Here is a 27852-nt window from a genome sequence, read left to right as displayed (position 1 = left end):
TCATAATTCAACTTTAAATAGAATCTATACCAGTAACAGCAAAATTTTGAGGATTCACCTGAAATTTTTTATGATAAAGTTTCATATTTTATCTATATATTAAATATTAGTCATAATTTATATTATAATAGTATAAGTTTTCCAATAAATATTATATTTTAAGTTTTTCATAAATATAATTTATATTATAATATCATAAACGATAAGGTACTTGGCCATGATCAAACGATTCCTGATTGGCTAATTTTAAAATAAAATCTAAGCCCATTTACTCGATAGAATCTGACTGATTTTCCATAGGTTGCAATAGTGCATTATACAATATATAGAATATCAATGTTAGATAAGATAAATAAAATACTATAGGAATGTTTTGTTTCAATATTTTGTTTGATAAAGAAATTTTAAAAAAATATTTCAAAAACCTCGGCGGCGAATTTGGCCGAATTGGGAAGGACAAAAAAAATGTTAGCATTAAAGAATAGAGATTAAACTCTCTTATTTGAAATTAGGATAAATATTTACAACGGATTTACAGAATTTTAAAATATTTTTTTTTATAAAGGAAGCGAATAAAAGAAACATTTTCTATTTTTATAAATAAACTGATCTAATTTAGATGTTTTAATTTCTAATAAATATTTTTGATGACTTCAATATGTATTATGTATTTTGTTGAGATGATTGCGAACTATCATTATCTACCATCTTGCTTTTTTCTTCCGATTTTATCTATTCATTAATTGTTATCATCGTAATCATATTGGAAACCAATAGCATCATCCCTTTTAATAAATATTATCAAAAAAGGAATAAAGAAAATAAATATAAATTAAACAAAATAAAGTTCTTACATATCGCTATCTCCGTCATTATCAGTGTTCCCGATGATGCTAAGGTTGGTAATTCCGACTCGCCTTTGTCCCGCCGTTATGGAAAGTGAGCAAACCATTCTGAATTTAGGGCAGGTCACCTTAAATACCGAATCTAATGTGTGTGGAAGAGGTTATAAATCAAATGAGTAACCCCGGATAAATTAATAGATGAAAAAAGTTAAGAATTTCTAACCTAAAATCTCTGGTTTATTTAAAATTTTACATTTCATAAACATTTTTAAAGACAAAACTCGTTAGTTCTTTCAATTTCCAGATTTTGGTTATCGTTTTACATTTTTGAGGATTCATTTAATAATCCGACCATTCAAGACAGCCTACTCCAACATGGCCTAGCTAAATTTTTGAAAAACTATTAGCTAAGTTTTGAGGCCCGGTGAAAAACGGTAAACGGTTTAACTTTGAGGATTATGCGGAAATGCATAAGCTCACATTTGTTTCAGCTCGCGCGTGAGCCGATGATAGAACCGACACTCGTCAAATTTTAATTTTTTATAATCAATAAATTTTATTTTAAAAATAATTAATATTCATTTATGATTAATGTAAAACTCTTTTATTTATATCATATTTTGTATACTTGGCCGCTAATTCGAGCTAACTGTGAATGCAGTGTTATGAATAGATTTAAGTAATAAGGAGGGCTCATCCTATATTTCAGAGCAATAGCTTTACAAATTTACTATACTACTAACAAACGTTATCATCATAACATGGAATAAAAACAATTTAATGCAAAACGGCGTTTGGGAATTTTTTTTGCAGGATTTTATTTTTAAAAATCGATATATAAATATAATCATGATTTATTAATTATGTGAACTACACCCTAGGGAAAGTAAAATGATATAGTAGAGTAGAATATCAAAATTGTGATACTTTAGATAAAATTAAAGTTAAAACATTACTTTAAAATATAGTAATCCTAAGGACGTGGAAACCTTCAACCAATCATGTCTCAGAGCCAGAGTTTGAAACCGGTTCATAACCCCTTTATAATAATAGTGTAACTAATTAATATGTATAATATTGTTAACCCTGTTGTGTGATTCATTTTAAAGGTTATTTTGTATTTAATCTTCTTTTACTACTGCTTATTATCAAAGTTTAAAACCGGAAACTAGTCAAATCTAATTATCAGAACCTCATTTAAATTCTTAGTAAACATGATTAAATTCTTTTTAAAAAGTTCAGAAACGGAATCAGAATCGTTTATAAACCAGATCATAAACTCTGCTCTAAACAGCTGATAGGGAAATCGGTTCTTCGCGCAAATGGTCTAGAAATATGATATCTCAAAAAAATCTGACAAATATTGATAAATTTTAAGAGGCGTGAATCCCTATTATTTAGATATTTGCCGTATCAAAATCCATAAAAAAAATAATAGAATAAAATTTTGAATATGATGGTATTCCTCCTGCATTATACCCAATCCTAAAGACACCATATGATATATAACAAAAAAAATATATACAAATAGCGACCGTAAGTAAAAGACGCCATTGAATACTAATTGGTCCAATTTTGTGGGTTTTTTTGAATGTGGTTGCATGTGAATCGATAAATAAATATTTATTTTAATAATTTAAATTATTTCGACTTTTACTTATTTTAATATTGCTTATATATTATTTAATTTTGTAATTAAAATGATATTTTAAATTCTTTGATGAGCGGCCCAAATGAGACAAATCGAGTGGGGGGAGGGGTGATCCATATTTAAATAAATTTCATTCACCAAAACTGTAATATACATTCATCTACTTGTTTAATCGCTCTCTTGTAAAATTTAAAAATCAATAGATACAAAACACATAATTAAGTGACAAAAAACGTATATCGACTATTATACAAAATATTTTTCCGGAGCGTATATTTTACAAGCATTTTGTGTTACTTTTATTTTCGATCAGCTGATTTATACTGAATCCGTGAGCGAAATTATTTGATTCGTTTAACTTGACCATAGAGAAATAACCTTGCATGTAGCCAACCCTAGTTTTAAAGGTTGTGCAACTCACCCAGGAATATGTGGTGCCAGCAAACATCAAAGGGTATTCACCTAAAATATATCAGAAAAATTTAATTTCAATTCTTCTTTTGTTTTCATTTAATTTTTTATTCTATTTTTAACTCCATCATGATTTAGGTCTATTCAGCCCTAGAAGGTAAACGAATGATTATAAAAATACTAGCTTTTAATATTTAACTCCATCCTATGCTGCCGTAATTTTTTTTTAAAAATGAAATAATGTATCTATCGTCTGATTTTAAAATAATGTCAAACCTATTTCTAGAGGATAAATTAATTAATTATTTAGTAGTAGGGTTGTCAAATAATTTTGATTTAGACGTTTTTTATAAAAAAGCTAAATCAAGATTTTAGCCAAATGAATTTTACTTAAGCCTCAAAATTTGGTCATAAGAGGATCCAAACCTTTTTGCCACCTCTATGCGAAATCTAGAGGGTAGATGATATTTTTTGGGCAAAAATCTTAATATAACCGTTTATTCAAAAATGCCAAATACCGAGGTTTTCGGCAACACGATTTTAGATATTGAAAGACGACAAATAGCCAAATATATAATAATTTAATACCCACCTACAACGCCAGGCCCATCTACCCTCTCTTCGCGGCCCTCTGAGTCAGTAATAAGCCAATGCCTAGAGCTCAATCTGTACATGTCATTTTTGGGAGCGTTAGAATCCATCGTCATGCTATAAAAAAAATTAGGAATTGAAGAAAGAAAAAAAAACAAAAAAAAATGAGAATGAGAAAAAAGGATAACTTGATATTACGTGATTCTATATGTGTAAAAGAATCGCGGGGGGTTAACGGAACTCAATTCGGGGCAGAAACAAGTCGCCACGCTGACCTTTATATGGTTCGTCGTCGATGTTGTATTAAGTGGGTCAGGAAGGAACCTTATGAAAAAAATGTTATTTTTTAATTCCTTAACCTATATTGTGGCTTATTCATTTCGTTCGTTCATTCTTTTCTTTCCTAATTTTTTATATATTTCTTTCTTATCTTTTTTTACTTATTTATTTAAAAAACCTGTAAATTTCATTCTTGATGATAGGATATTGGGAACGTTTCAATTTATCGGCATGAGCCGTGAGCCAGTCTTGGAAGTTTATCGCTATAAAAAAATATTTATAAAAAATGGCGATCATATTCAATCGCCCCTTTGCAAATTTTACACTAGAGAGCGATTTAAAAAAAGAAAAAGGAAAGCCTTTATAAATTTATATAAATGATTGAATGAACATAAAAGAAAAGAAATTGCAGATAGAACATTAAAATTATTTTTTGCGGGTTTTTTTTGCGAAAATGAAATGAGATGAAAGTGATCAAATTATAAGAAGTCAGTCTAATATTAATGATTACTTATTAATAATCTATGTATAATCTCTCAACCTTATTATTAATAATAACAAATATTAATTTGACTTCTTCAACTAATTCAAGAAATAAAATTAAAAAAAATACCTGTCAGAAAAACATCTTTATCACCGCTTAAGTTAGAGATACGTCTATCGTCGACAGGATAAAATAAGGAGCCCGGTATGTGACCATCTTCCGAAGAGAGGGCCATGTATTGACTAACACCCGTGCTCACGCATACAGTTACGGGAAGGCATCCTTTTAGGCTTGATCTAGCCTAAGAAAAAGAATAAGAGAATAGGATAAATTTATAAAAGTGTGTGATTACCAAGATTTATTTCGCTTTATATTCTTTACATTTATGAACGTGGTAGTGCTGAAATAATTAGGCGTTTTTTAATAACTTCTTAGGGGTATTCAATAATATTATGTATAATAAAACACGTACCGTGTTTTGGCGTAAGGTGATTCGTGTATTTTGTTTATTATATCATCATAATATTAATTCCAGTATGAAAGAAAAAGAAAATTAATGGTTGATTGTCGATAAAAATTAATTATTTTTTTTCGCGACTTGGAATCTTATTTTAAAGATATATTGGAATTTAACTTTGAAATATTAATAAACATAAAAATCTGATATTATGAAGTTTATGAATTAAAAAAAATATATTGAAATATAAGCTTTATTATAAAAATTGATAATAACTTTTTTAAAAAAACTTAAAATATTATAAGATCATACTCGTGAAAATGTACGAAAAATGCAAGGGAAGACATTTCTTCAGTGTTAGATTTGATTCGATCTATCATCGAAATAAATGAAGCATTAAGAAAATTAGAGAAAATTATGGGAAATTTTATTTATGAATGAAATTTTTTAAAAAAAGTATGAGAATAAAATATAAATCTGATTATTTTATGAAAGAATTAAATGTGAAAGACCAAAAGAAAGCAACAAAAATGAAATCTAGAAGAAGTGAGTCGCAAGGCTATGATATACTGCCCCTTTATAGCACGTTTAAGGCCAGAGTTCTCAAGATCGCCCCCTCCCAATGATTCAATTATAAAATTAATACTGACTAGGTATATTGATTAAGAGCGAACCTCCATTAGTTGCCTATATAAAATTTCAATGATGAAAATAAGCTGCCCCTCCCCTTCTCATGTTGAAAGAAAACCAAATTTTACTCATCTTTATAACCAACAGGGATGAACAACGGGACATAAACGCCCTGATGGCAACTGAGTCGGCCCCTTGCACGGAACTATTCATATTATTCGGCCATTTAACAGAGACCGTGGATAATAAAATATTAAAATACACCTTTCAATCAATCAATATTATTCCGTTAATTAGCATGATTATCGGTTATTTTGAAAAAACATTCCTGAAATTCCTAAAAATATTTGGAAGTATGATTTTTGGAAAAAAGTTTTAATAATTTTAATTCATTCCATTAACCACCTAGATCTACGACCCGTCCTGAATAGAACGTACGTGATAATCGCGCCAGTTCTTTAATAGCACGGAAGCCGACTATTTACTAAAATAGAATAATAATAATAAACAATCGTTAATATTGCTATGTGGAAGCAAACTGGAATTAAAAAAACGAAAATTTATTAATGACCAATTACAAATATTATATTTTATAATTATGGAATAAACTAAATTTTTCGGAACGTTCGGAAACTGTTCCTGGAACATATTACCTGAATTACCGTTCCAGTTGCTTTCAGGTTCCATATTTTCCTCAAGTTCCGTTTTATGTGCCACTGTAGAATGAAATTGAACAGGAAGAAAGAAAATAAAATGAAGTGTATTCTCAAAAAATTGAAATCTTACCCATATCGCAGGCTGGATGAGGGTTTCCAGGTCGAGAAGAGCTTCAGAAATATAATGAGTACCTATTTCCATGGATCCCAAAATTCTATTTCGATTTTATTATAATTATCATTTTTTCATATGATATATAATTTTTTTTTTTTCTTTCTTTCTTTCTTTCTTCCTTCCTTCCTTTCTTTAAATAAAGATAAAATATACCCTGGGGCGTTCAATCTTTGTCCGTTTCTTATCCTGTAAGAACATCTAAAATCTAAGGGTAAGTTATAACCAATCGCATTTTCGATTCGCTCCAAATCTTCTTCGAGGAGGCCCGCTAAATTTTTTATTTTTATACAATAATGCCACATTTTTTTAAAAGAGGATTATATTAAAAAGGAATAAAAAATAATGAATGTAAGAGAAAGGGAATAAAAGAATAAAAAATAATTCTGAATATAACGAGATGTTACAGGGTTTACCATAATATTAAAAGAAAAGTGTCAATCAAAAAAGAAAAAGTCACAAATCAAATAAGAAAATTGTCAATCAAAAAACGAAAAATTCAAAAAATATATAATTCCCATTAAAATTGTTATTTATTATAATCCTGCAATGTATTTTTCGGAAATCTTTCTTAATTACTTTTTCTTAGATCTCTCTTTAATTTTATAGCATTTTTAATTATTTTTTTTTGCCATTTTTCTCCCTTTCTTTTTAACCTATATCTTATTACAGTTACACTTGCGAGAAATAAAGTAATCGTTTAGCAATAATGCACTATTTTGAAAATTAAAATTTTTTTTAACTAAAATACTTAATGATGAATGAATTATTATTACCAGACACCATGCCCAGAAGTCCGAATGGGAACTGCCCGAAAAATGATATTTTATAAAAATCCAAAATACAATGCCGGGCCTAAGTCTATACATACATAAATTTCGCGCTATCTATATTGCAAAAATATAGATTTTATAAACCAAATTTCGCAATTTTCGAGGAAAGATTGATCAAAATCCTATAAAAATGTTTTATGGATGACACTGTCTACATGTATGTATCAAAGATAGTATGTTCATTTTTTTCCTACCTTTATTTATTACTTAAGCATCATTCATTTCTTTTCTCCTATCCTAGATTTATAAAACATAGATTCATGGCGTTGAATTTATCATATTCGATTCTTTTAAACAAATAAATTTACTTTTCGTATTTACACAAATAATAGAATTTAGTATTATCATTTGATTGGTATAATTACGAATATTAAATTATTTGATCGTTTAAAAGAATTCTTGATTCATTTTGGAATAGTCAAATATTTTAATTATAAAACTCGGGTCAGGAGTCTCGTAATTGAAACGATATATTAATGAAAATAAATGATTATAAATGACAAGAAAAATAGAGAATTGAAGAAGACAAGAAATTTTTTTTTAAAGATTATAAGTGCCAAAAGGAGAATAATAAGAATAATAAAAAATGAAAAAAGATTATAAAGAGGCAAAAAGTTATAAAAAAACTAAGAAAATTAAATTAAAGAAAAATGTCATATCATGATCATAAATTAATGACAAAATTAAATAATTATAAAATATATATTAAACATTAACTCATTTCTATAGTATATTTTAAAAAAAATTGACGACAAATTATTCGGGCAGCTTTTTATTAATTGAAATGGGCAGAAAAAACATTTGGTAGATATTTTAAATTTTTGGGGTGGCCTAATGGGTAAGATGTAGGATTGGAAACACGAGTATGAACAAAGACGCAGGTTCAATCCTGGTAAGGAACAAAAACTTTCAAAGTTTTTCTTCGATGACTGATGAGTAAAGACATATGGTATGATGAATTTCGGAGCTTAGAGATGACACCCCGGTCACCGACAGGCCTGGATAGCCGGGTGCTAAGGTTACCTGTCCAATAAACAAAATGACAGAAATAAATGGAAATATGAATATGAAAGCTAGGGCGTTCCCTCCATGCGACGCGCAGGGTGTAGACCTCCATCCTGTGAAAAATAAAGTAAAGGTCAAAGCAAAGAAGACAAGACTGGCAAGTTTGAATATTGGAACGCTTAAAGTTAAGACGAGAGAATTGGCATCAATGTTGAACAAGAGAAAAGTTGATATAGCGTGCATACAAGAGGCGAAATGGAAAGGACAGAAAACTTTGATGATTGGAGATGGGTATAAATTGTACTATAATGGACTTGTTAGCAATAAGAACGGTGTCGGCATCATCCTCAGCCAAGACCTAACCTCTTCAGTAGTAGAAGTCAACAGGATCTCTGATAGACTAATGAAGATAAAACTCTGCATTGGTCAATCAATACTACACATCCTATCAGTATATGCTCTTCAAACGGGTTGCAAGGAAGAAGAGAAAGATGACTTTAGAGCTATCCTTGATGAAGCTGTAATGGAAATCCCTAAGGATGACCTAGTCATAATTGGTGGTGACTTAAATGCGCATGTGGGGAAAGCAAGAGATAGCTACAAAAGGCATCAGGGTGGTTTTGGATACGGAGAAAGAAATGATGAAGGAGAGCACGTACTGAAATTTGCGCAAGCCTTCGACCTTGCCTTAACCAACACCTACTATAGGAAAAAAGACAGTCATTTAATAACATATGAAAGTGGTACTAGGAAAACACAGATAGATTACATGCTAATCTGTCGCAGAAGATTAAAAGATGTAATAGACTGCAAAGTCATCCCAGGAGAAGATATCGCCGCGCAACACAAGCTACTAATCATGGATTTACAAATCTCAAATAAATCCACTCAAAATAAGATAAAACTGGAACCATGCATCAAATGGGGCAAATTAAAAACAATTGCAATCAATGCAAACATTGAAACAATAAATTGCTCACAAGTCAGTGAAAAATCTGGACAGACCTTTCATCCAGATTAATAGACACTGCAAAATCGACGCTAGGCTTGACAAGAGGAGGCAACAAATCACACAAAGAACTATGGTGGTGGAATCAAGAGGTACAAACCACTATACAGGAGAAAAAAGCCCTTTATAAAATATGGTACAAATCCAAAAATGCAGATGACAAGTCAAGATACAAAAAATCCAAGAGATTAGCTACAAAGGCGGTGGCTAGGGCCAAATCTATGGCATACGATGACATGTACGAAGATCTACATACCAAAGAAGGGCAAAATAAAATATACAGATTAGCCAAACAGCGAGAAAAGAACTCTAGGGATATAAACGGAGCTCCGAAAGTAATCAAAAATAAAGATGGGAAATTGATAATAAAGGAAAAAGAAATAATGAATAGATGGAAAGAATATCTTCAGGAGCTTCTCAACTTTAATTCCCACATATTGCATCGAAGAACACTCCCCTTGACAAAACCTTGTACAACCTATAACAGAACAAGAAATAATCACATGCCTCAAGCATATGAAACAACAAAGCTAGGGGTCCAGACGATATTCCAATAGAAAGCCTTAAAGCACTAGGAGATGATGGAATACATCTCCTCACAAATCTGTACAATAAAATACTTGGAAATGAAGAGGTTCCCCAAAAATGGAGGCAGAGCTATCTAGTTCCTATCTTCAAAAATAAAGGGGATCCACACAATTGTCAAAATTACAGGGGCATAAAATTAATGTCACACTGTCTAAAACTATACGAAAAAATAATAGAAAAAAGATTAAGAGATATAATCGAAATAGGAGAGACACAGTTTGGCTTTATGCCTGGAAGATCAACAACCGATGCTATCCATGCAATTAGGCAAATGAGTGAAAAATACAGGGAAAAGAAAAAAAAGCTCCACATGGTCTTTCTCGATCTAGAAAAGGCCTTCGATAGAATCCCAAGAAAACTTATCTGGTGGGCGCTACGCCACAAAAAAGTTCCCGAAAAATATATAAGAATAATACAGGATATGTATATGGGACATACAACAATGGTCAGTAGCACAACAGGTACTTCAGCAGGCTTCACAATAGCCGAAGGAGTTCATCAAGGGTCGGCTCTCAGCCCACTTCTCTTCATTACAGTAATAGATGTATTAGCACAGTCTATACCTCAAACAGTCCCGTGGAATATGATATTTGCAGATGATATTGTGATACTTGCCGAATCCAAGGATGAAATGAAAGAAAGGTTAGTGAATTGGATAAATATCCTAGAAACGCACGGATTAAAAGTAAATAGAGAAAAGACGGATTATATGGTGATAGGAGATGAAACGGAGAGTATTGATATAAATGATTGGCAGATATCCGCAATTGAAAGCTGCAAATATTTGGGCTCCACTATACAAACAAACGGCACAATAGAAAAAGAGATAAAGAGTAAGATTAATCAAGGGTGGTTAAAGTGGAGATCTTTATCTGGAGTGCTATTTGACAAAAGAATCCCACACAAATTAAAGGGAAAAATTTACAGTTCCATAGTACAACCAACTATTCTATATAGTTCGGAAACATGGCCAACCAAAGAATCAGACGAGAGAAGTAAAAACTATGGAGATGAGAATGCTGAGGATGATTGCTGGGGTAACAAGAAAGGATAAGGTGCGCAGTACAAGAATACTAAATAGTTTAAAGGTAGTGCCCATTAAGACTAAGTTAATGGTAAACAGACTTAGGTGGTATGGGCACACAATGAGAAGGCCTATGAACTACATAGGAAATAAAGTTGAAAGTTTGGAAGTGATGGGCAAACGTAAAAGAGGAAGGCCAAAACTTCAATGGGGCCATAAAGTTAGAGCCAATATAAAGAAGTATAAAATAGATAAAAGAGATTGTATGAATAACATAAAGTGGAGAGAGATGTTGAAGGAGCTTACCACCAGAAAAGGTGAAAGCTAAAGAGAAAAAAAAAATAAATAATTTTTCAATTTTTTTATATACTGGAACTTTAATTTTGTTGAATATTAACTTTGAAAATAGATTTAATTATGTAATATAACTTTAGGTAAATCTGCAGATGCTGCCTTTAATTTTAATTAATATTTATATTAACATTTATAAAAATTTTTTAAATTTGCTCATCAATGACACAATGTGCAATACAAACTACAATTCCATATTAATTTTGGACAACGCATAGGAATTCAGATTATAAAATCTAATTTCACATGCTTCATAGGTTCATTCCCCAAGGAGCCCGATTAATCTCCTCTTCATCCCTAAATTATTAAGAATCCCCCCCCCCCCCTTCTTTCTCATATAATCATTTGCATTAATTATATTTCCATTATATTTATTATTATACTTTGTATTTTAAAAATTTTATCTTAAACATAGTCATTAAATTTTTGTAGGGACTGGGGTTAGTCGAACCAATTTTTACAAAATTGGCTATAGCTCTTGTTGTTTTATAGATAATATAAAAAATAATATATGATTGGATACCTAAAACTATACTCTATAAAGGTGCCTTATAAAAAATCTTTAAAATATAATCATTTTTTTTTAAATTTTATTTTTTGTAAAAGTGAAAATTTTGTTCAACAAGCTCCAATAGCGGGGTGAGGCAGACCACATTAAGGGGCTTCCTAAACCATTGGTTTCTTTAGGCAATAAATTGAAATGCATTTTTATTTATTAATAATGATATGTATAGAATAATTTTAAATTGAAGCTAATTATACATAAAAATTGAAACTTAATTTTGGCTAATTTAATAAACATTTTGGACATAAAAAATATGAATTTTAAGGAGAGATTAAGATTTCTTAGCATAAATCCTAAACACCAATCCTAAACAGCCATGAAATTGCCTTTTCAAGATTTTGAAATTTTTTTCATTATTAATCGCCATAATTGACGTGTATGGTTTAGCAAACCCCGCTAGCTCTAAATTGACAAATGATGATTAAAATAATATCTAAATTTGATAAATACTCATAAAACTTACCCAAATTATAGAAGAGTGTTTAAACTTTGCAATAAAATTTAATTTACTTATAAATGATTATATATTTTATTAAAAATTAAATTTCTGTCATGTAAAAATCTTTTGAAAATTTCATCAAAATTTTATTTCTTAAATAAAATTTTTTAGTAATTAATTAATTCAGAATATTTTTTGTTCATAGATGTATACTAATGAAAACTATATTATGATAAAATTTTAACCTTCTGGTGTATTTAATTTTAAAATGAGATTAAATGGTTTGCCAAGCCCCGGGGTTTACCTAACCCCAGTCTCCCCTACTTTATATTTCAGTTGATAGTTTTTATAATAAAAAGATGATATAGGTATAAATACTTAAAAAGACTCTTGTTGTATAGTAACATAAAAGTTTTTACTAAATATTTAGATATAAAACATTTTAAAATTATTTAATATTTTTTTAGATTTCCTCAATGACACAATGTATAATAAAATCTACAATTCTAATGTATCTCATTTTTTATTTTTGAGCGGGAGACCATTATGACCAAGATATAATAATATATATAGTTTGATAACTTTGTTTTATAATTATTTATTAATAGGATATAGATATAAATCATCTTCTTAAAGATTATAACATTTAAAAAAATAAATTAAAAATGGTACAAGAAACAAATATATTTATAATAATTAAATATTATTTGGAGAATATAACAAACCAAAAAAAGGTTTAAATAAGTGAATAACGGTCAGGAAAAAGTAAGGGGACATGGCGATGCAGGTTAAACCGAATATACCAATGACTTGAAAACGAAAATAACAATTCGTTTTGGCGTATGCCAACGAGTCCTTTCTAACAAAATAGCCTACCCATTACCCTGCATTAATAGTTAGCACCAATTCGCTGCGAAGTATATAAAATGGAGAGTTAATATCATTTTGTATAAATCGCAGCGAATTCACGCTACTATGAATGCAGGGTCAACCTAATTAGAATCAACTATATTCCCCACCTGTACCCAAAATCAGGACGCCAAGAGAATACATCAAATCGCATGGGCTGGACTAATAAAATTCTACAAAAAATCAGAAATTTACTGGGCTTTGCCCAATATGTCCGACCCCCCCTCCCCCCCCCCCCAATTTACCTATGCTTTTTTTTATAAATTCCCAGCCCAACCCCTTATACACTGATAATTCATTTATATAATTATTTTTGAGAAAATTTTTTGTTTTACCCTGTTGTACAAAATAATTGTCACAAAAATAGCTTGATTACTTAAAAAGAACAACATTTTGTAGAATATGTTTACTAAGTTTGCTCTTACCATTCAATAAAACAATACAATTTTTAATTGATATCTGGCTTTCAAAAAAATAAAGAAATATATTGTATAAAAAAATAATTTTTTCGAATCACATCTATTGGCGTGATGAGATAGTTAATATAATAATTGAAGAAGGAAATCAATATTGGGAAATCAGCTGCTAGTGGGAAATATATACAATTATATACGAAATATTTTAAAAAGTAATAAAATAAAAACCGATAAAATGTTTCGCTTTCGCGAATATTCTCTCGTAATACTAAGTTAATGATTATGGATTTGAGAAAGTTAAAAAGTAATTAAGAAAGCTGCATTACCCTGCATTCACTATTAGCGAGAATTCGCGGCGAAGTATACAACATATTTTGCACACTTCGACACGAATTCGAGATAACTGTGAACGGAGAGTTAGGTTTGTTAAAAAGGTCGATTTTTCTAAACGAACCCCTATTAAGATTTTAGCCAAAATAATATTATGTATGCCTGAAGATTTTACTCGTTTCAAGAAAGGTTTGGACAACTATTTCCCAAATTTCGAGGCTTACATTATATTATTTTGGGTAAAATATTAATTGGGTTTTTAAAAATCGACCTGAATCGGGTTTCTAACAATCTTATGCTGCCTCCTTCACTTCATCCTTTCCTTTGATTATTCCCGTATTAACCTGTCTCGTGGTAGCCACCTTAAATGTTTCATTTGACAAAAGTGATTTAAACTTTCAATTTTGTACATTTAAAAATATTTTTTGGAGAAAATTAATTAAATGTTATAAAATTTTTATCTTGCTTCGGGATCAGAAAAAGGGGAGAACAAAACGTGGTGTCGGTTTGTTCTATCACTCCCGCATTAACCAAATATCAATCTAACAAAAAGAATATTTTCTGATTTATATTATGGAAATTTACATTTTTATTTTTAAAAAATTATCGAATGAGAAATAAGTTAACAATCATTAATAATGCCATTTGTTTTTATTTAAGCTATAAAATCCATTTGGTCGTGTCCTGGTTCGTCCTGTCAATTTAGCCAATTACAAATTAAGATTTTAACCAAAATAATATTACCCAAGCCTCGAGAATAGATGTCCTAACGTTTCTGTCATCTATGAGAAAATCTCCGGGGTTGCATAATTTTTTTTGGTCAAAATAGTGGGTTAACTTTTTTTAAATATCTAACCGTTTAACAATTGGTTCGTCTTATTTTTGAAACTTATTTCTGTTTAGCCCAGGCTAAAGATTTTGAACTAGTACACCCTATTTAAAAGAGAGTATGATAAATTAAATAAATATTATTTATTTAAACATTTTTTCTATACAAATAAAACAAATATAATCGAAATAGTTTCTTTTTAAAGTGTTTAGAAGGAAACTATAGACGGCTTTGACTGTTTAGAAATAAGACAAACCGGGACACGCACGGCTTTTGTATTTAAAGCTGGATCAGATCAAATTCCTAAAAAACCTTTTTCTAATAATCATTTTAATCCTTTAAAATATAAGAAAATTTCACGGCTTTTTTTAAAAAACAAAAAATCAATCGATTTATATTTCTGAAAATTGTTAATTACTGTACTTAATACTATAATTTGTTAACATTTTTATTCCCACATTAGCTAATATTATTTCTATACTCATTTATTATGTTAACATAAACATCATATAAAAGAAGCATGCAAACTTATGTCGTTTTTTACATCAATAAAATTGAATAGGCGTGTAATTTTACACGTAAAGGAATATTATGTGGCGGGGTGTAGCATATCTGGGGAGGGAGGGGGGTTGTATTTGGTTAAATATTTTTAAATTAATTTATATTTTAAATGTTTTATTTAATGTAAGTAAAACATCATTTATAATAAAATATTATTACTTACACTACAAAACACTACAAAACATAAGCGTATCAATGATTTTGTTAGGAGGGAATAATTTAGGGCGCGTAAAGAGACCTGATTAAGTGGGTATCTACGTTAAAAAATGTGTTTATCAGCTCTCCTTTATAAAGGAGCGGCTGGATTCTCTTAGAAGGTGAATTCTTATTGAATGGTTTTTATGATATATTTTGTGACAAGACTTAACCGAAACCACGAGTTAAAATTTATATTGTTACTATTATATTTTTAATAAGGCTGTGATCCAAATATCAAAAATATAATCAATAAACTTTCGCAACTTTAATGAAATAAGAAAAATAAGCTATTTAAAAAAAAGAATAGTGGCGTAAATCATTTTTTTCGTAAAGTAGTTTATTAATTTTTTAAGTAGAGAATGATAATTAATAAATTTTAGCTTAAAGTATAAAGTGGTGAAATTTTTAAGAAAAAATGGTAATCCTTTTTCTAATTATAATAAGAAATGGGAGTTATATTAATAAAAAGGAGAAGATAAAATTAATTTGGGGAGATAAACCTAAAATAAGTATGAATAAATAATATAGACTCGGCTAGAATGAAATATAATAACATGTTAGGATAATATTTTAAAATAAGGTTTAAAAAGACTTACGTTGAGCAAAACAAATCGAATAACCACCCAAAGAGTGTACAATGTTAGGTTTAGGAATATAAAGAATACGTAGTAAATTTTGAAATTGAACTTGAAATAGTAGATAATGAGAAAAGGAAATAACTGATCCCCCACCAAATGGATGGAATAATTATATAAAGAAACTATCGGTTTATAAGGAAGTTGGTTTTTATTTTAAGAAGTTTGTTAATGGAACTTTTGTTATTATTTAAATGTGTAAATTGAGTTAGACTCATATTCAAATTTAGAATGTCTTTAGCCAGTAAGTTTTATAATTACAATATCTTTTGTTTTTATATATTGACTTTATAAGCTAATTTATTTCCCACATTTCTCAAAATATGCGCAAATAGCTGAATTCTTCTTTTTTTCAGTTGTACTACGACTGGAGTGTGTTTGGATAGTTTCCATACACTAATATTTGAGATAACTTTAGGATATATATATAACCATTAATAAGTCTCAAATATCTATTAATAAAAACTGGAAGTTTTTAGTCTGTGTTTTATTTACATCCCAGTTTTCCATATGGGGATAATCATGAAGTTAAACAACTGCAGTCTACTTTTAACGATATTTCCCTTGTCATCCATAATTTAAGATATTTGTAAAACATTGATTTTGTATGTTTTAATCTCATTTCTACCTCATTCTTTATATGACCTTTGTTATCCAAATTTACCCCCGGATATTTGAATTCCTTGATCAAACTAATCCCCAACCTTTCAATAGTGTGACTTGGATTTATCTTAGCCCATGGAGAGGGCATAATGACTGTATTTTTCAAGTTGATCATAATAAGCCCGATTTCTCCACTATACGATTTAAGTATATCAAGGATACATGAAGCTTCTTCCATGGATTTAGTAATGTTTACTATATCGTCTGCCTAGGAGATAATGCGGTGTTCCTTGTGGAGGTTATCTTGGGAGGATAAACTTAATAAATTGAAGGCTCCCAACGTATCTACGATGATTTTATTTAAGGCAATATTGAATATAAAAGGTGATAGTACACATCCTTGTTTAACTCCTTTTCGTACCATAAAGGGATTTAATTACTATGTTCAAGTCTACACCGCTGTCTGTTAAAATTTTCCAAAGCAAAGAGGTTCATGTTTAATGCTATCAAATGCTTTCCTGAAATCTACGAAGAGGAATAAAATAGGAAGTTTGTATCTGAAACATTTCTGTATAATTTTTAACGCTAAAATAGGTTGCAGGATGTTTCTATCCGGTCAATATGCACATATATTATTTGATAACAAATGGCTCTTAGAGTTTAATGTTCGATTTCTTAGGAGTACCATGAATGCTTTAGAGACTATAGACGTCAGCCCAATCGCTCTATAGTCATCAAAATTGTATGGATTTGGAACCTTTGGAAAATTGCAAAATAAAAGATAGATTCCATTCCTTTGGGTAACACCTGAAACGCAGATCTTATTAAAAACCATTAATAAAAACACAGAAATATAATCCGGAGCGACAGCTCTGATGCAGTCAAGTCCAGCCGCCTTGTTGTTTTTTTAACTTTAGTATAGCTTTCCTAATCTCTAAAGTAGTAAAATTTGAGTTGGTGGGGGGTATGTCACTTTCCATAGGTGGAATCAGATGTTTGGAGTTGAACATTTCAGAATAATGATCGAACCATAATTTCATTTGTTCTTCAAGGTCACGAATAATGTTGTCACCAATTTTTAGTCTGTGAAGACATTTGAAATTTGAAGATTTAGTGAAAAATTTTAATTTTTTATATGCGTCGTATAATCTATTACATTTCATATCAGCCTCGATCTTGTTTTCCCTGTTAACCACAAATTTCCTTCTATCTGACCTAGAAATCTCTATAGTTTTCCACAAATCCTTATCTTTATGGCTCTTGGTCTTAATGAAATAAATATACTTCACAAATAAACTTCATTTTATCAAATATTCACATTTGGTATTTTGATCTAGAAAGGGAGTTCCTTGCCAACTAAGTTTTCAAGTAAATTATAATAATTTAAAATGCCCATTAGTCAAAGATGTGGTTTCGACTAAGCTTTCTTTTGTTATAAATAGTTTTTTGCAAACCAGTCGGAATTCAATTCTAGAAAATCGCTGGAGTGATTATAAACACATCTTATTACTCAACTGTAAAGATATTACTAAAGTTAGGGGCCCTCCTCTTAAGGAATGGATATCCACGATTACAGAATCCAAAATAGCGGGATTAAAGACCAAGAGCCATAAAGAATAGGATTTGTGGAAAACTATACAGAGATTTCTAAGGTCAGATAGAAGGAAATTTGTGGTTAACAGGGAAAACAAGATCTAGGCTGATATGAAATGTAATAGAATATACATATAAAAATTAAAAATTTTCGCGAAATCTTTAAATTTCAAATGTCTTCACAGACTAAAAATTGGTGACAACATTATTCGTGAACCCGAAGAACAAATGAAATTATGGTTCGATCATTATTCTGAAATGTTCAAGTCCAAACATCTGATTCCACCTATGGAAAGTGACATACCCCCCACCAACTCAAATTTTACTACTTTAGAGATTAGGAATGCTATACTAAGGTTAAAAAACAACAAGGCGGCTGGACTTGACTGCATCAGAGCGGTCGCTTCGGATTATATTTCTGTGTTTTAATTAATGGTTTTTAATAAGATCTGGGTTTCAGGTGTTACCCAAAAGGAATGGAATCTATTTTTTATTTGCAATTTCCCAAAGGTTCCAAATCCATACACTTTTGATGACCATAGAGCGATTGGGCTGACGTCTATAGCTTCTAAAGTATTCATGGTACTCCTAAGAAATCGAACATTAAACTCTACGAGCCATTTGTTATCAAATAATATATGTGCATATTGACCGGATAGAAACATCCTGCAACCTATTTTAGCGTTAAAAATTATACAGAAATGTTTCAGATACAAACTTTCTATTTTATTCATCTTCGTAGATTTCAGGAAAGCATTTGATAGCATTAAACATGAACCTCTTTGCTTTGGAAAATTTTAACAGACAGCGGTGTAGACTTGAACATAGTAAAAATCCCTTTATGGTACGAAAAGGAGTTAAACAAGGATGTGTACTATCACCTTTTATATTCAATATTGTCTTAAATAAAATCATCGTAGAAGCCTTCAATTTATTAAGTTTATCCTCCCAAGATAACCTCCACAAGGAACACCGCATTATCTCCTAGGCAGACGATATAGTAAACATTACTAAATCCATGGAAGAAGCTTCATGTATCCTTGATATACTTAAATCGTATAGTGGAGAAATCGGGCTTATGATGAACTTAAAAAAACAGTCATTATGCCTTCTCCATGGGCTAAGATAAATCCAAGTCACACTATTGAAAGGTTGGGGATTAGTTTGATCAAGGAATTCAAATATCCGGGGGTAAATTTGGATAACAAATGTCATATAAAGAATGAGGTAGAAATGAGATTAAAACATGCAAAATCAATATTTTACAAATATCTTAAATTATGGATGACAAGGGAAATATCGTTAAAAGTAGACTGCAGTTGTTTAACTCGATGATTATCCCCATATGGAATACTGGGATGTAAATAAAACACAGACTAAAAACTTCCAGTTTTTATTAATAGATATTTGAGACTTATTAATGGTTATATATATATCCTAAAGTTATCTCAAATATTAGTGTATGGAAACTATCCAAACACGCTCCAGTCGTAGTACAACTGAAAAAAAAGTAGAATTAAGCTATTTGCGCATATTTTGAGAAATGTGGGAAATAAATTAGCTTATAAAGTCAATATATAAAAACAAAAGATATTGTAATTATAAAACTTACTGGCTAAAGACATTCTAAATTTGAATATGAGTATAACTCAATTTACACATTTAAATAATAACAAAAGTTCCATTAACAAACTTCTTAAAATAAAAACCAATTTCCTTATAAACCGATAGTTTCTTTATATAATTATTCCATCCATTTGGTGGGGGATCAGTTATTTCCTTTTCTCATTATCTACTATTTCAAGTTCAATTTCAAAATTTACTACGTATTCTTTATTCCTAAACCTAACATTGTACACTCTTTGGATGGTTATTCGATTTGTTTTGCTCAACGTAAGTCTTTTTAAACCTTATTTTAAAATATTATCCTAACATTATGTTATTATATTTCATTCTAGCCGAGTCTATATTTTTTTCATACTTAATTTAGGTTTCTCTCAATACTAATTTAAAATAAAATTAATATAGCCAATATTACCCTTCCATAATTGAATTTTATTTAATCGGGCATGGGCTTTTTACCTCTCCTTTTATTTTCCCATGGGCGTTTTAGTAAGGGGCTTTGCCTCTTACGCGCACAGGTAACTGCGGCCTACCCAAAAAACGTGGATAGTCTTCTCAATTATTTAATTATTTCCCATCTTTTATCCCAGTTTGATGGGTTTTTCATGAGAGAACCAAGCGTTGCTGTTATATATATCTCTGATATATATATGACATTTTAGGGCTAGTGCGCTTAATATCACGTATCAAGTAAATTTCAAAATTTATAAAACTTTTAAACTTTTGAGGTTTTTTAAACTATATTGGTCATAGGCTAAAGAGAAAGGTATTAAAGTTTTCGCAATTAACTTTTAAAATTTCTATCGATTAAAGAAATTGTATCCTGATTTTTTTACGTTTTTACGTTTAAATTTGTATATGTAATTATTTTGATTTCTTATTTGTCGTTTGCAAAAATGTCACTTCGTTTATTTATTGGATTTTATTAAATGTTAGAGTATAAAAATGATATTATTTTTAAAAAAATAGAACCAGGCCTAAACATTACAAAATGTTTAAAAGTCACTTAATGGATCATTTAAACCACTCTCATCTCACATTTCGATTCCCCTTTTCTATCATTTACAGAACACGGCAAAAATTTAAAGATACTTAAAATTGGATAGGGTTGTCAAATGGAAAAAAAAATCCGGGCTAAGCTTAAAAATCAGATCTCTACAGGTCTTTAGAGTTTATAAAAATCTATTTTTACCTTACCGGCTTCCAAAAACTGCATTTTCCATCGACCTATTAAAGAAATTTCTCATTAGGCTTTAAAGACCAGCCTACCCCCCAGGTCCTTTCTAGATATTCAAACTAATCATGTTAACATTAAGTGACATCGTTCAAGAAATGTCAATAGGCAAGAGAATCAAAGTGAGCCGAATTATTTAATTCTCTCACCCCTTAACATATTATATAAATCAAAATTTTTTATAAGCTTTAAATGATAGAGATAAGATAGAAAGAATCAAACTATTCCCTTAATCGTTATAAAAAATGAGGTGGGTTAGGGGATTTATAAAGGCGGAATATAGGGAAGGCTGGTGGGGGGGGGGGAGTAAATGAATGTAAAGGGGTAGGATGTTATGCTATGCTTATTTAGATTTCCTTTTTTATAACATCGTTTGGCCCAGTGGGTGGTGTAAACATTTTTTTTATTTTAAACTTCAATTTGTGATCTAATAATATTTATATAAATGATGATATCCTATTTTATGTATAGATGAAAATTGAGGTTGAAAAATTTTTTATTTTTTTCTCTATCATAAATCAAGTTGGATGTGTATGTTATTAATTGTATTACATTTTAATATCATGAAATAGCTATGGCCTATATATATATTTAAATGATTTTTTTAAAATATTTTAGTTAGGATTTCTTATATAAAAAAAATATTATTTCTAAAATACACATCTTCAACCAAAATCCTTAATCAAATAGATTAAAGCTAACCTATAATTCAATAACAAATTCTAGTGTTGTTAAACGGTTCGATTTTTTAAAACGGCAAGCCCAATATTTAGCCAAAAATTTCGCAAGTCTGGAGATCTTGTGTCTTGTGTAATATTTTTGGCTAAAATAATAGGTAAGTCGTTTTCATGCAGCTGAGGGCCCTATAACAGATGAAATGGGGGGGGGGGCACTAACAAGTTCATGATTTATATGGTTTAGAAATAGTGTATGTATAAAAACTCTTAAAAAAATAATATTTTTCAAATGAGTATCGATCTAAAATTAGTCTCAAATGTAAAATATTTTCTTCCATTTGGGTTCAATCTATCCTTCCTTCCTCCTTTCTTTATATTGGTATTAGCATAAATGAAAGGATTAAAGATACACTTTTGACTGGCACCAGGTCAATTCCTATATTTTTCGCGAAATGCAGCTGCTTACAGATATATTCTCTAATCCAAGTAGCTTTTGATAAAATATTTGTAATACCTGGTCTAGCTCGCAGTAGTGTCACTAGGGAAAAGGAGGCTCGAGCCCCCTGAAATATTTGAAGAGCCCTCTCAAAATTTTGAATTTTTTAAAAATACCAAATGAAAATGTTAGCTAAAAAAAGATAATTTTAAAAATGTTAGAAAAATAAGGGTAAAATAATTTTTAAATTTTTTTTGAGCCCCCTGAGATTGTAAAGACTAACGCCCATGCTAGCTCGACTAAATTAGTTACAAATATAGTGAACTAATTAATTCGGTTGTCCAAGCAAACAATAACATATATAATTTTTATTGCTTTTAATGAAACGTCTAAATTTTTTAAGTATTCTTATTAGAAGAATAAGAATTAATAAAGAGAAAGGAGGCAAAGAAATGATATTTATCAATATATTGTAAATTTAGATATCATATACATAAATTTTTTGCCAGTTGACAAAATTCGTTTTATTATCTTATTTGATTGACCTATTGTTAAAGCACCGAATTTTAAATTATTAGATATTTTATATTAGGAAAAACATTGGGTAACTGGCTTATGCAATAAAGTTCTAGATCAGCAAAATCAGGCATATATAAGCTCAACTTTAAAATTAATTAACTATGCCTAAATGATAATTTTTAATTTAAAATGATTATATTTTGTTATAATACAAATTTACACGTTTAAACATATAGAAGATATAAATTGTTATGTGTATAAATATTATAAACAAAGTAAAAGTTTTTATATGTGATTAAATTTTATAAAATACAAAATATTTTACAATAAATCAAAGACCTGCAGGACAGGTCCTGTATTTTAATTTTTTTTAAAATATACCGGGCCACACCTTTTTTTTAAAAATACCAGAGTCAGGCCGTTTTAAAACCAAATATAATAGCCATTATTATATATAAATAAATTTGGGTGGGGCCTGAAAATATAAAACCCTGGCCAGGCCGAAAATTTTTTTTTTAAAATAAATCCGAGCGGGCCTGTGCATATGGTACCTCTGCAGGTCTTTGCAATAAATATACATATTTATGCAAAAAATTTATGATGCATTCATTATAAATTAGTGATCTGCATCGGGCCTAATTTTTTTTTAAAAAGTTTTACCGGCCCGACCCGAACCAGAATTTATTTTAAAAAAGTTTGCCGGCCCGGCCCGAATATAGAAATTAATTTTTATAATTACTCAAAATAAAAAACATATGTTATATGTCGTTTAGTTTCAATATATAAAATCAAATATTTTTATTTTACATAAAAAATTCAATATAAATTGATAAATTTACATATATTTAAAAAAATTTCCAAGGTCCGACCCGTTTTAGTTATACGACTTGGACACCATTAAAAATTCGTAACTAATTTAATCGAGCCAGGACGAGGTATAACAAAGGAAAAGCACGGTTTATTTTGACTGATTTTTTTAAATATTTTGTTGATTTATACTTTAGCAAGATTTAAACAAATTTTTGTAAAAACGGAATTTTATATGACCAAACAGTATAGTTGAATAATACAACTTAAATAAATTTATGCATTTATAATCCATTCTTAAATTCTTAATGTACTTATGATCCTTAGAAAAATTAAAGTTATATTATAAAATTTATGGCCATTTATTAATATTGTAACTTACTCATATTATATATCTAATATATATAATCTCCATAATCAAAACATGATCGTTTTCGTATCTTCCTAATGTATTTAAAATTTAAGGAGACTAAATAGTGTAATGTTATTTTTTGCCCTCTACGAGCGAACACAAGCCTCCCGTTTCAAAGTCGTATGTTTTAAATGCACCAACTTGAATATAATTAAAATTAAAATATTAATTAATAGCTGATATTTTTAAAATTCTGCCTTTTATTACCAGACTAGCTGACGGGAAGGGTAATTATTTAGTTTGTATGTATGGTACTAAATATACTTTATTAATAAATTTTATATAAATATTAAAATTTAGGAGAAAAAGAGGTAAAATGTTGCAATGCATACCGTGAGCATGTATTAGAAATATCAAAATTTAAATTTGTGATGGAAATCATATTGGATAAAATTTAAAATAGAGATGCTTTAAGATTTTTGAATTTTAAGTATGGGTTGTATTGGCCTGAAATTTTTTTTATAGACATAGCCAGGCCTGATCAAAAAACCAAGTCCCATGCAAATTTCATAAAATTTTGCCATTTATTTTTATCGTAATTTAATATAAATGTCTTAAATTTAATTTTATATTTAGAATAAAATTCAGATTTGTGATAGAAATCATATTGTGTAAAATATAAAATAGAAATGCTTGAAAATTTTAATTTTAAATATGGGCTAGACATTGGCCTGAAAATATTTTTTTGCAGAAATCGCCAGGCCTGATTAAAAAACCAAGCCCATGCAACTTTCATATTCTGATTTTATTTTTAAATGAATTATGACTTTTATATATTTTATTTCAGTTCTCAACTAACAAAATTATTATGGTCTTTGGCGGGCTTGAGAAAATTTTCCCAATAATATGGTTTTCAGAGATTTACCTATCTCCAGACTTGGGAAAAAATTACAAAATTATTATGGGTTGGCCAGGTTCGAGAAAAAAAATTTCAGGCCAATGCCTGGTCCATATTTAAAATTAAAACTAAAAAATTTTCAATCATATCTATTTTAAATTTTACACAATATGATTTCTATCACAAATTTAAATTTTAAAATATAAAATTTAATTTAAGATATTGTTATTAAATTACAATAGAAATAAATGGAATATAAAAATTAAATTTAAGACATTGTTATTAAATTACAATAGAAATAAATGGCAAAATTTTATAAAAGTTGCATGGAATTTGGTTTTTTGATCAGGTCTGGCTATGTCTGCAAAAAAAAATTTCAGGTCAATGTCTACCCCATATTTAAAATTAAAAAATTTCCAAGCATCTCTATATTAAATTTTATTCATATGATTTCTATCACAAATTTAAATTTTATTCTAAATATAAAATTAAATTTAAGACATTATTATTAAATTACAATAGAAATAAATGGCAAAATTTTGGGAATGCATAGGACGTGGTTTTTTGAACAGGCCTAGCTGTGTCTGCAAAACAAAATTTTAAGGCCAATGTCTAGCCCATATTTAAAATTCAAAAATTTTGAAGAATCTCTATTTTTAATACTACCCAATATGATTCCTAACAAATTTAAATTTTGATATTTCTAATACTCTTAATGCTCAGAGGTTACATTGCATCAATTTTACCTCTTTTTCTCCTAAATTTTAATATAAAACATATTTAGTACCATATACACAAACTAACTAATTACCCCTCAACTCCGTCATTCATGACGGGTTATTAGCTAGTATATATATCAGACCTGCAGAGGTACCATTTGTACGGCCCGGCCCAGATTAAAAAATTTTTGGCCCGGCTAGGGTTTAAAGATTTTAGGCTCAGCCCGGCCCTAATATTTAAAAAAAAAATTTTGGGGGCCGTCTGTATTTAAAAAAAAAATTTTTTAGGCCCGGCTCGGAATTTTTTAAAATTATATTCGACCTGGTATATATAAAAAATTCATTAATTCGTATTTTATCATATTTTTCGGAGAGTATTATAATTTAATAAGTAAGTATATTATTAGTATATTACAAATTGATACTATAAAAAATTTATGTAAATAATATTTTAAGAATATACTATCTATTTATAAAAAAAATAAAAATGATATTTTAATTAATAAAAAATAAAACATATATTATATAATAATGTATTTAATCTTTTGCATATTTATTCCATGGCAGGAAAACTATAATTTTATTATGTAATAGATACTATGAGTGTTAGATAGTGTTAACTTTCACCAAACATTATATTAATCATAACTATATATAATCATTATAACCATCTCTAATTGACGAATATAATAATTCATGTTGTATAAATTTTTTAAAAAAATATGGCCCAGCCCGGGTATTTTTTAATTTTCAAGTCCGGCCCGGGTTTTTTTAAAAAAATTTTTTTTTAGCCCTGCCAGGCCTGGGTATATTTTAAAAATTTAAATGGCTGGGCCTGCAGGTTTCTGATATATATAGTAAGAGAAGTCTTTCTTTCATAAAAAAACATGATTTTTAACCATCTCCTTACAGATCTTTCTAAAAATTTTAAGTTTGTATAAAATATAATTAAGAAAAAAATGAAATTTTAGCCTCCACTCTAAACAGCGGATGAGATATGGGCCTCTAAATGTCATAAAAACAGGGCATTTGGGTAAGGTGCACTCCCTAAATTTTAAATATCTTAGAAATAATTAAGCTAAAGTTAAAAAATTCTAAATGTTAAAAATTGTAAATAATCAAATCAAATTGGCATTTTCTCTCTCTCAAATGGGTAGGTATAGAAAAATATGCAAATTTTCATGTTGGGCCGTGTTTGCTCTGGTTTTTTTATTGCTTATGATTAAAATCAACAATGATATAATAAGTAATTAATAATCTAATTAAAAAATTTAAACAAAATAAGAATAAAATATCTTTATTAACTTATAAGATAAATAAGAAATCATGGTAACTTTGTACTATCTAATCTTAAAATTTAAATTATATATAGATATAATTTTAAAATTGTTACTAGTTTTAAAATGATTCAAAATTTTATAATGATTTGGTTAACTTTCCTCTTAAATTTTTTTATAATCATTCATTTTGATTTTATGGCTCAGGTTGGTAAAACCTTTAACACAAGAAACATCAAAGTAGATGTGCAACTAAAATTAGGGAGTTGATGATGATGTTGCATGAGAGTTATTTCTCACTAATATAGTTTAGATAAGTTTATAAGATTCCGGAAATGATAATAATATACAATAAATTACAAATTCTTCATCTGCCAAGATTATTAGTTATATTGATGATTTAAAAAAATTGTATGATTTAATTTAATTGGTGATTTAAATAATATTGAATTTTATTTACACACTAAGAGAAGTAAAAAATTTATATAATAGTATAGAGGGTTAACAATATATATTATTTCTTCATTTTAAAATAGATATTTATTAAAATAAATTATATAAATAGGAGTCAGTTTCAAGATTAGGTCAATTTCACAAACAATCAGATCAAACTTTAAGATCTGGCTCTGCTAGTATTAGATGCAATATCTGGCATTTATATACTATAGTTAACATAATAGAAAAGATATTTACATTTAGCTTATATTATAACATAAAAATTTTGTTATATATATTCCAATATAAGACAAAATAAATATATAAAATAAGCTATTAAAACTCACGTTTTAAGGAGTCATATATGGTTGTAGTATTGTCTTTTAAGAATAATTCAATTGAAATCCAAGCTGTTTTAATTTCTTTGTAACAATGCATATATTTACCCCAATCTTTTTTAAGTTTATAGAAATATTCATACCAGGATAAGCCATGTGGGCATCTGTATAAAAACAAATGACATTCGAAATAACATATGTAATAATTTACATGTTCTCAAGCCAATAATACCACGTAATATGTTTCCACAGTGAATTATTTTGGCATAAATAATTAAATTTGGAACATGTTAGGCTACATCTAAATGTGAATATAAATTTATGACTTATAATTCATTTATATTATCTACTTAACAAGATCATGCCAGCTTAAAAGTTGAAGGATATCTATGATAATTTCGTCGGGTAGGTTTAATAAGTTCGAGCATTTCATTATTACCTGAAAGATTTAAAAACCTCAGCTGATTTATAAT

The 27852-nt window shown here is 28.8% G+C and overlaps 1 protein-coding gene across 1 annotated transcript; it reads right to left on the bottom strand.

The window, feature by feature from the left end:
* Window positions 1-124: 124 nt before the first annotated feature.
* Window positions 125-27852, bottom strand: LOC135926125 (F-box only protein 3-like). Its single transcript, XM_065461821.1, has 12 exons — window positions 27730-27852; window positions 27591-27680; window positions 27389-27543; window positions 6333-6447; window positions 6135-6219; window positions 4391-4562; window positions 3956-4040; window positions 3697-3822; window positions 3500-3615; window positions 2794-2958; window positions 855-987; window positions 125-785 (listed from the first exon to the last, which is right to left on the bottom strand). The coding sequence occupies exons 1-12, from the start codon at window positions 27810-27812 to the stop codon at window positions 740-742; spliced, it is 1371 nt and encodes a 456-aa protein (XP_065317893.1). The 5' UTR covers window positions 27813-27852; the 3' UTR covers window positions 125-739.

The sequence above is a fragment of the Gordionus sp. m RMFG-2023 genome, chromosome 3 (genome assembly GCF_954871325.1).
Source record: "Gordionus sp. m RMFG-2023 chromosome 3, tfGorSpeb1-WG-v2, whole genome shotgun sequence".
In the NCBI taxonomy this organism is placed as follows: domain Eukaryota; kingdom Metazoa; phylum Nematomorpha; class Gordioida; order Chordodea; family Parachordodidae; genus Gordionus; species Gordionus sp. m RMFG-2023.
Note: the sequence above shows the minus strand (reverse complement) of the source record. Positions and strands in the feature narration are given on the sequence as shown.

Bases quoted from the DNA above. Each gene is read 5' to 3' on its own strand.
- LOC135926125 (XM_065461821.1), bottom strand. From the start codon at position 27,812: ATGAAATGCTCGAACTTATTAAACCTACCCGACGAAATTATCATAGAT. The intron at 6,448-27,388 runs GTGAGTTTTAAT...TAAAAAATTTAG, and splicing joins CATATATGACTCCTTAAAAC to CGGGCCTCCTCGAAGAAGAT. The intron at 786-854 runs GTAAGAACTTTA...ATTTATTAAAAG, and splicing joins AATGACGGAGATAGCGATAT to GGATGATGCTATTGGTTTCC.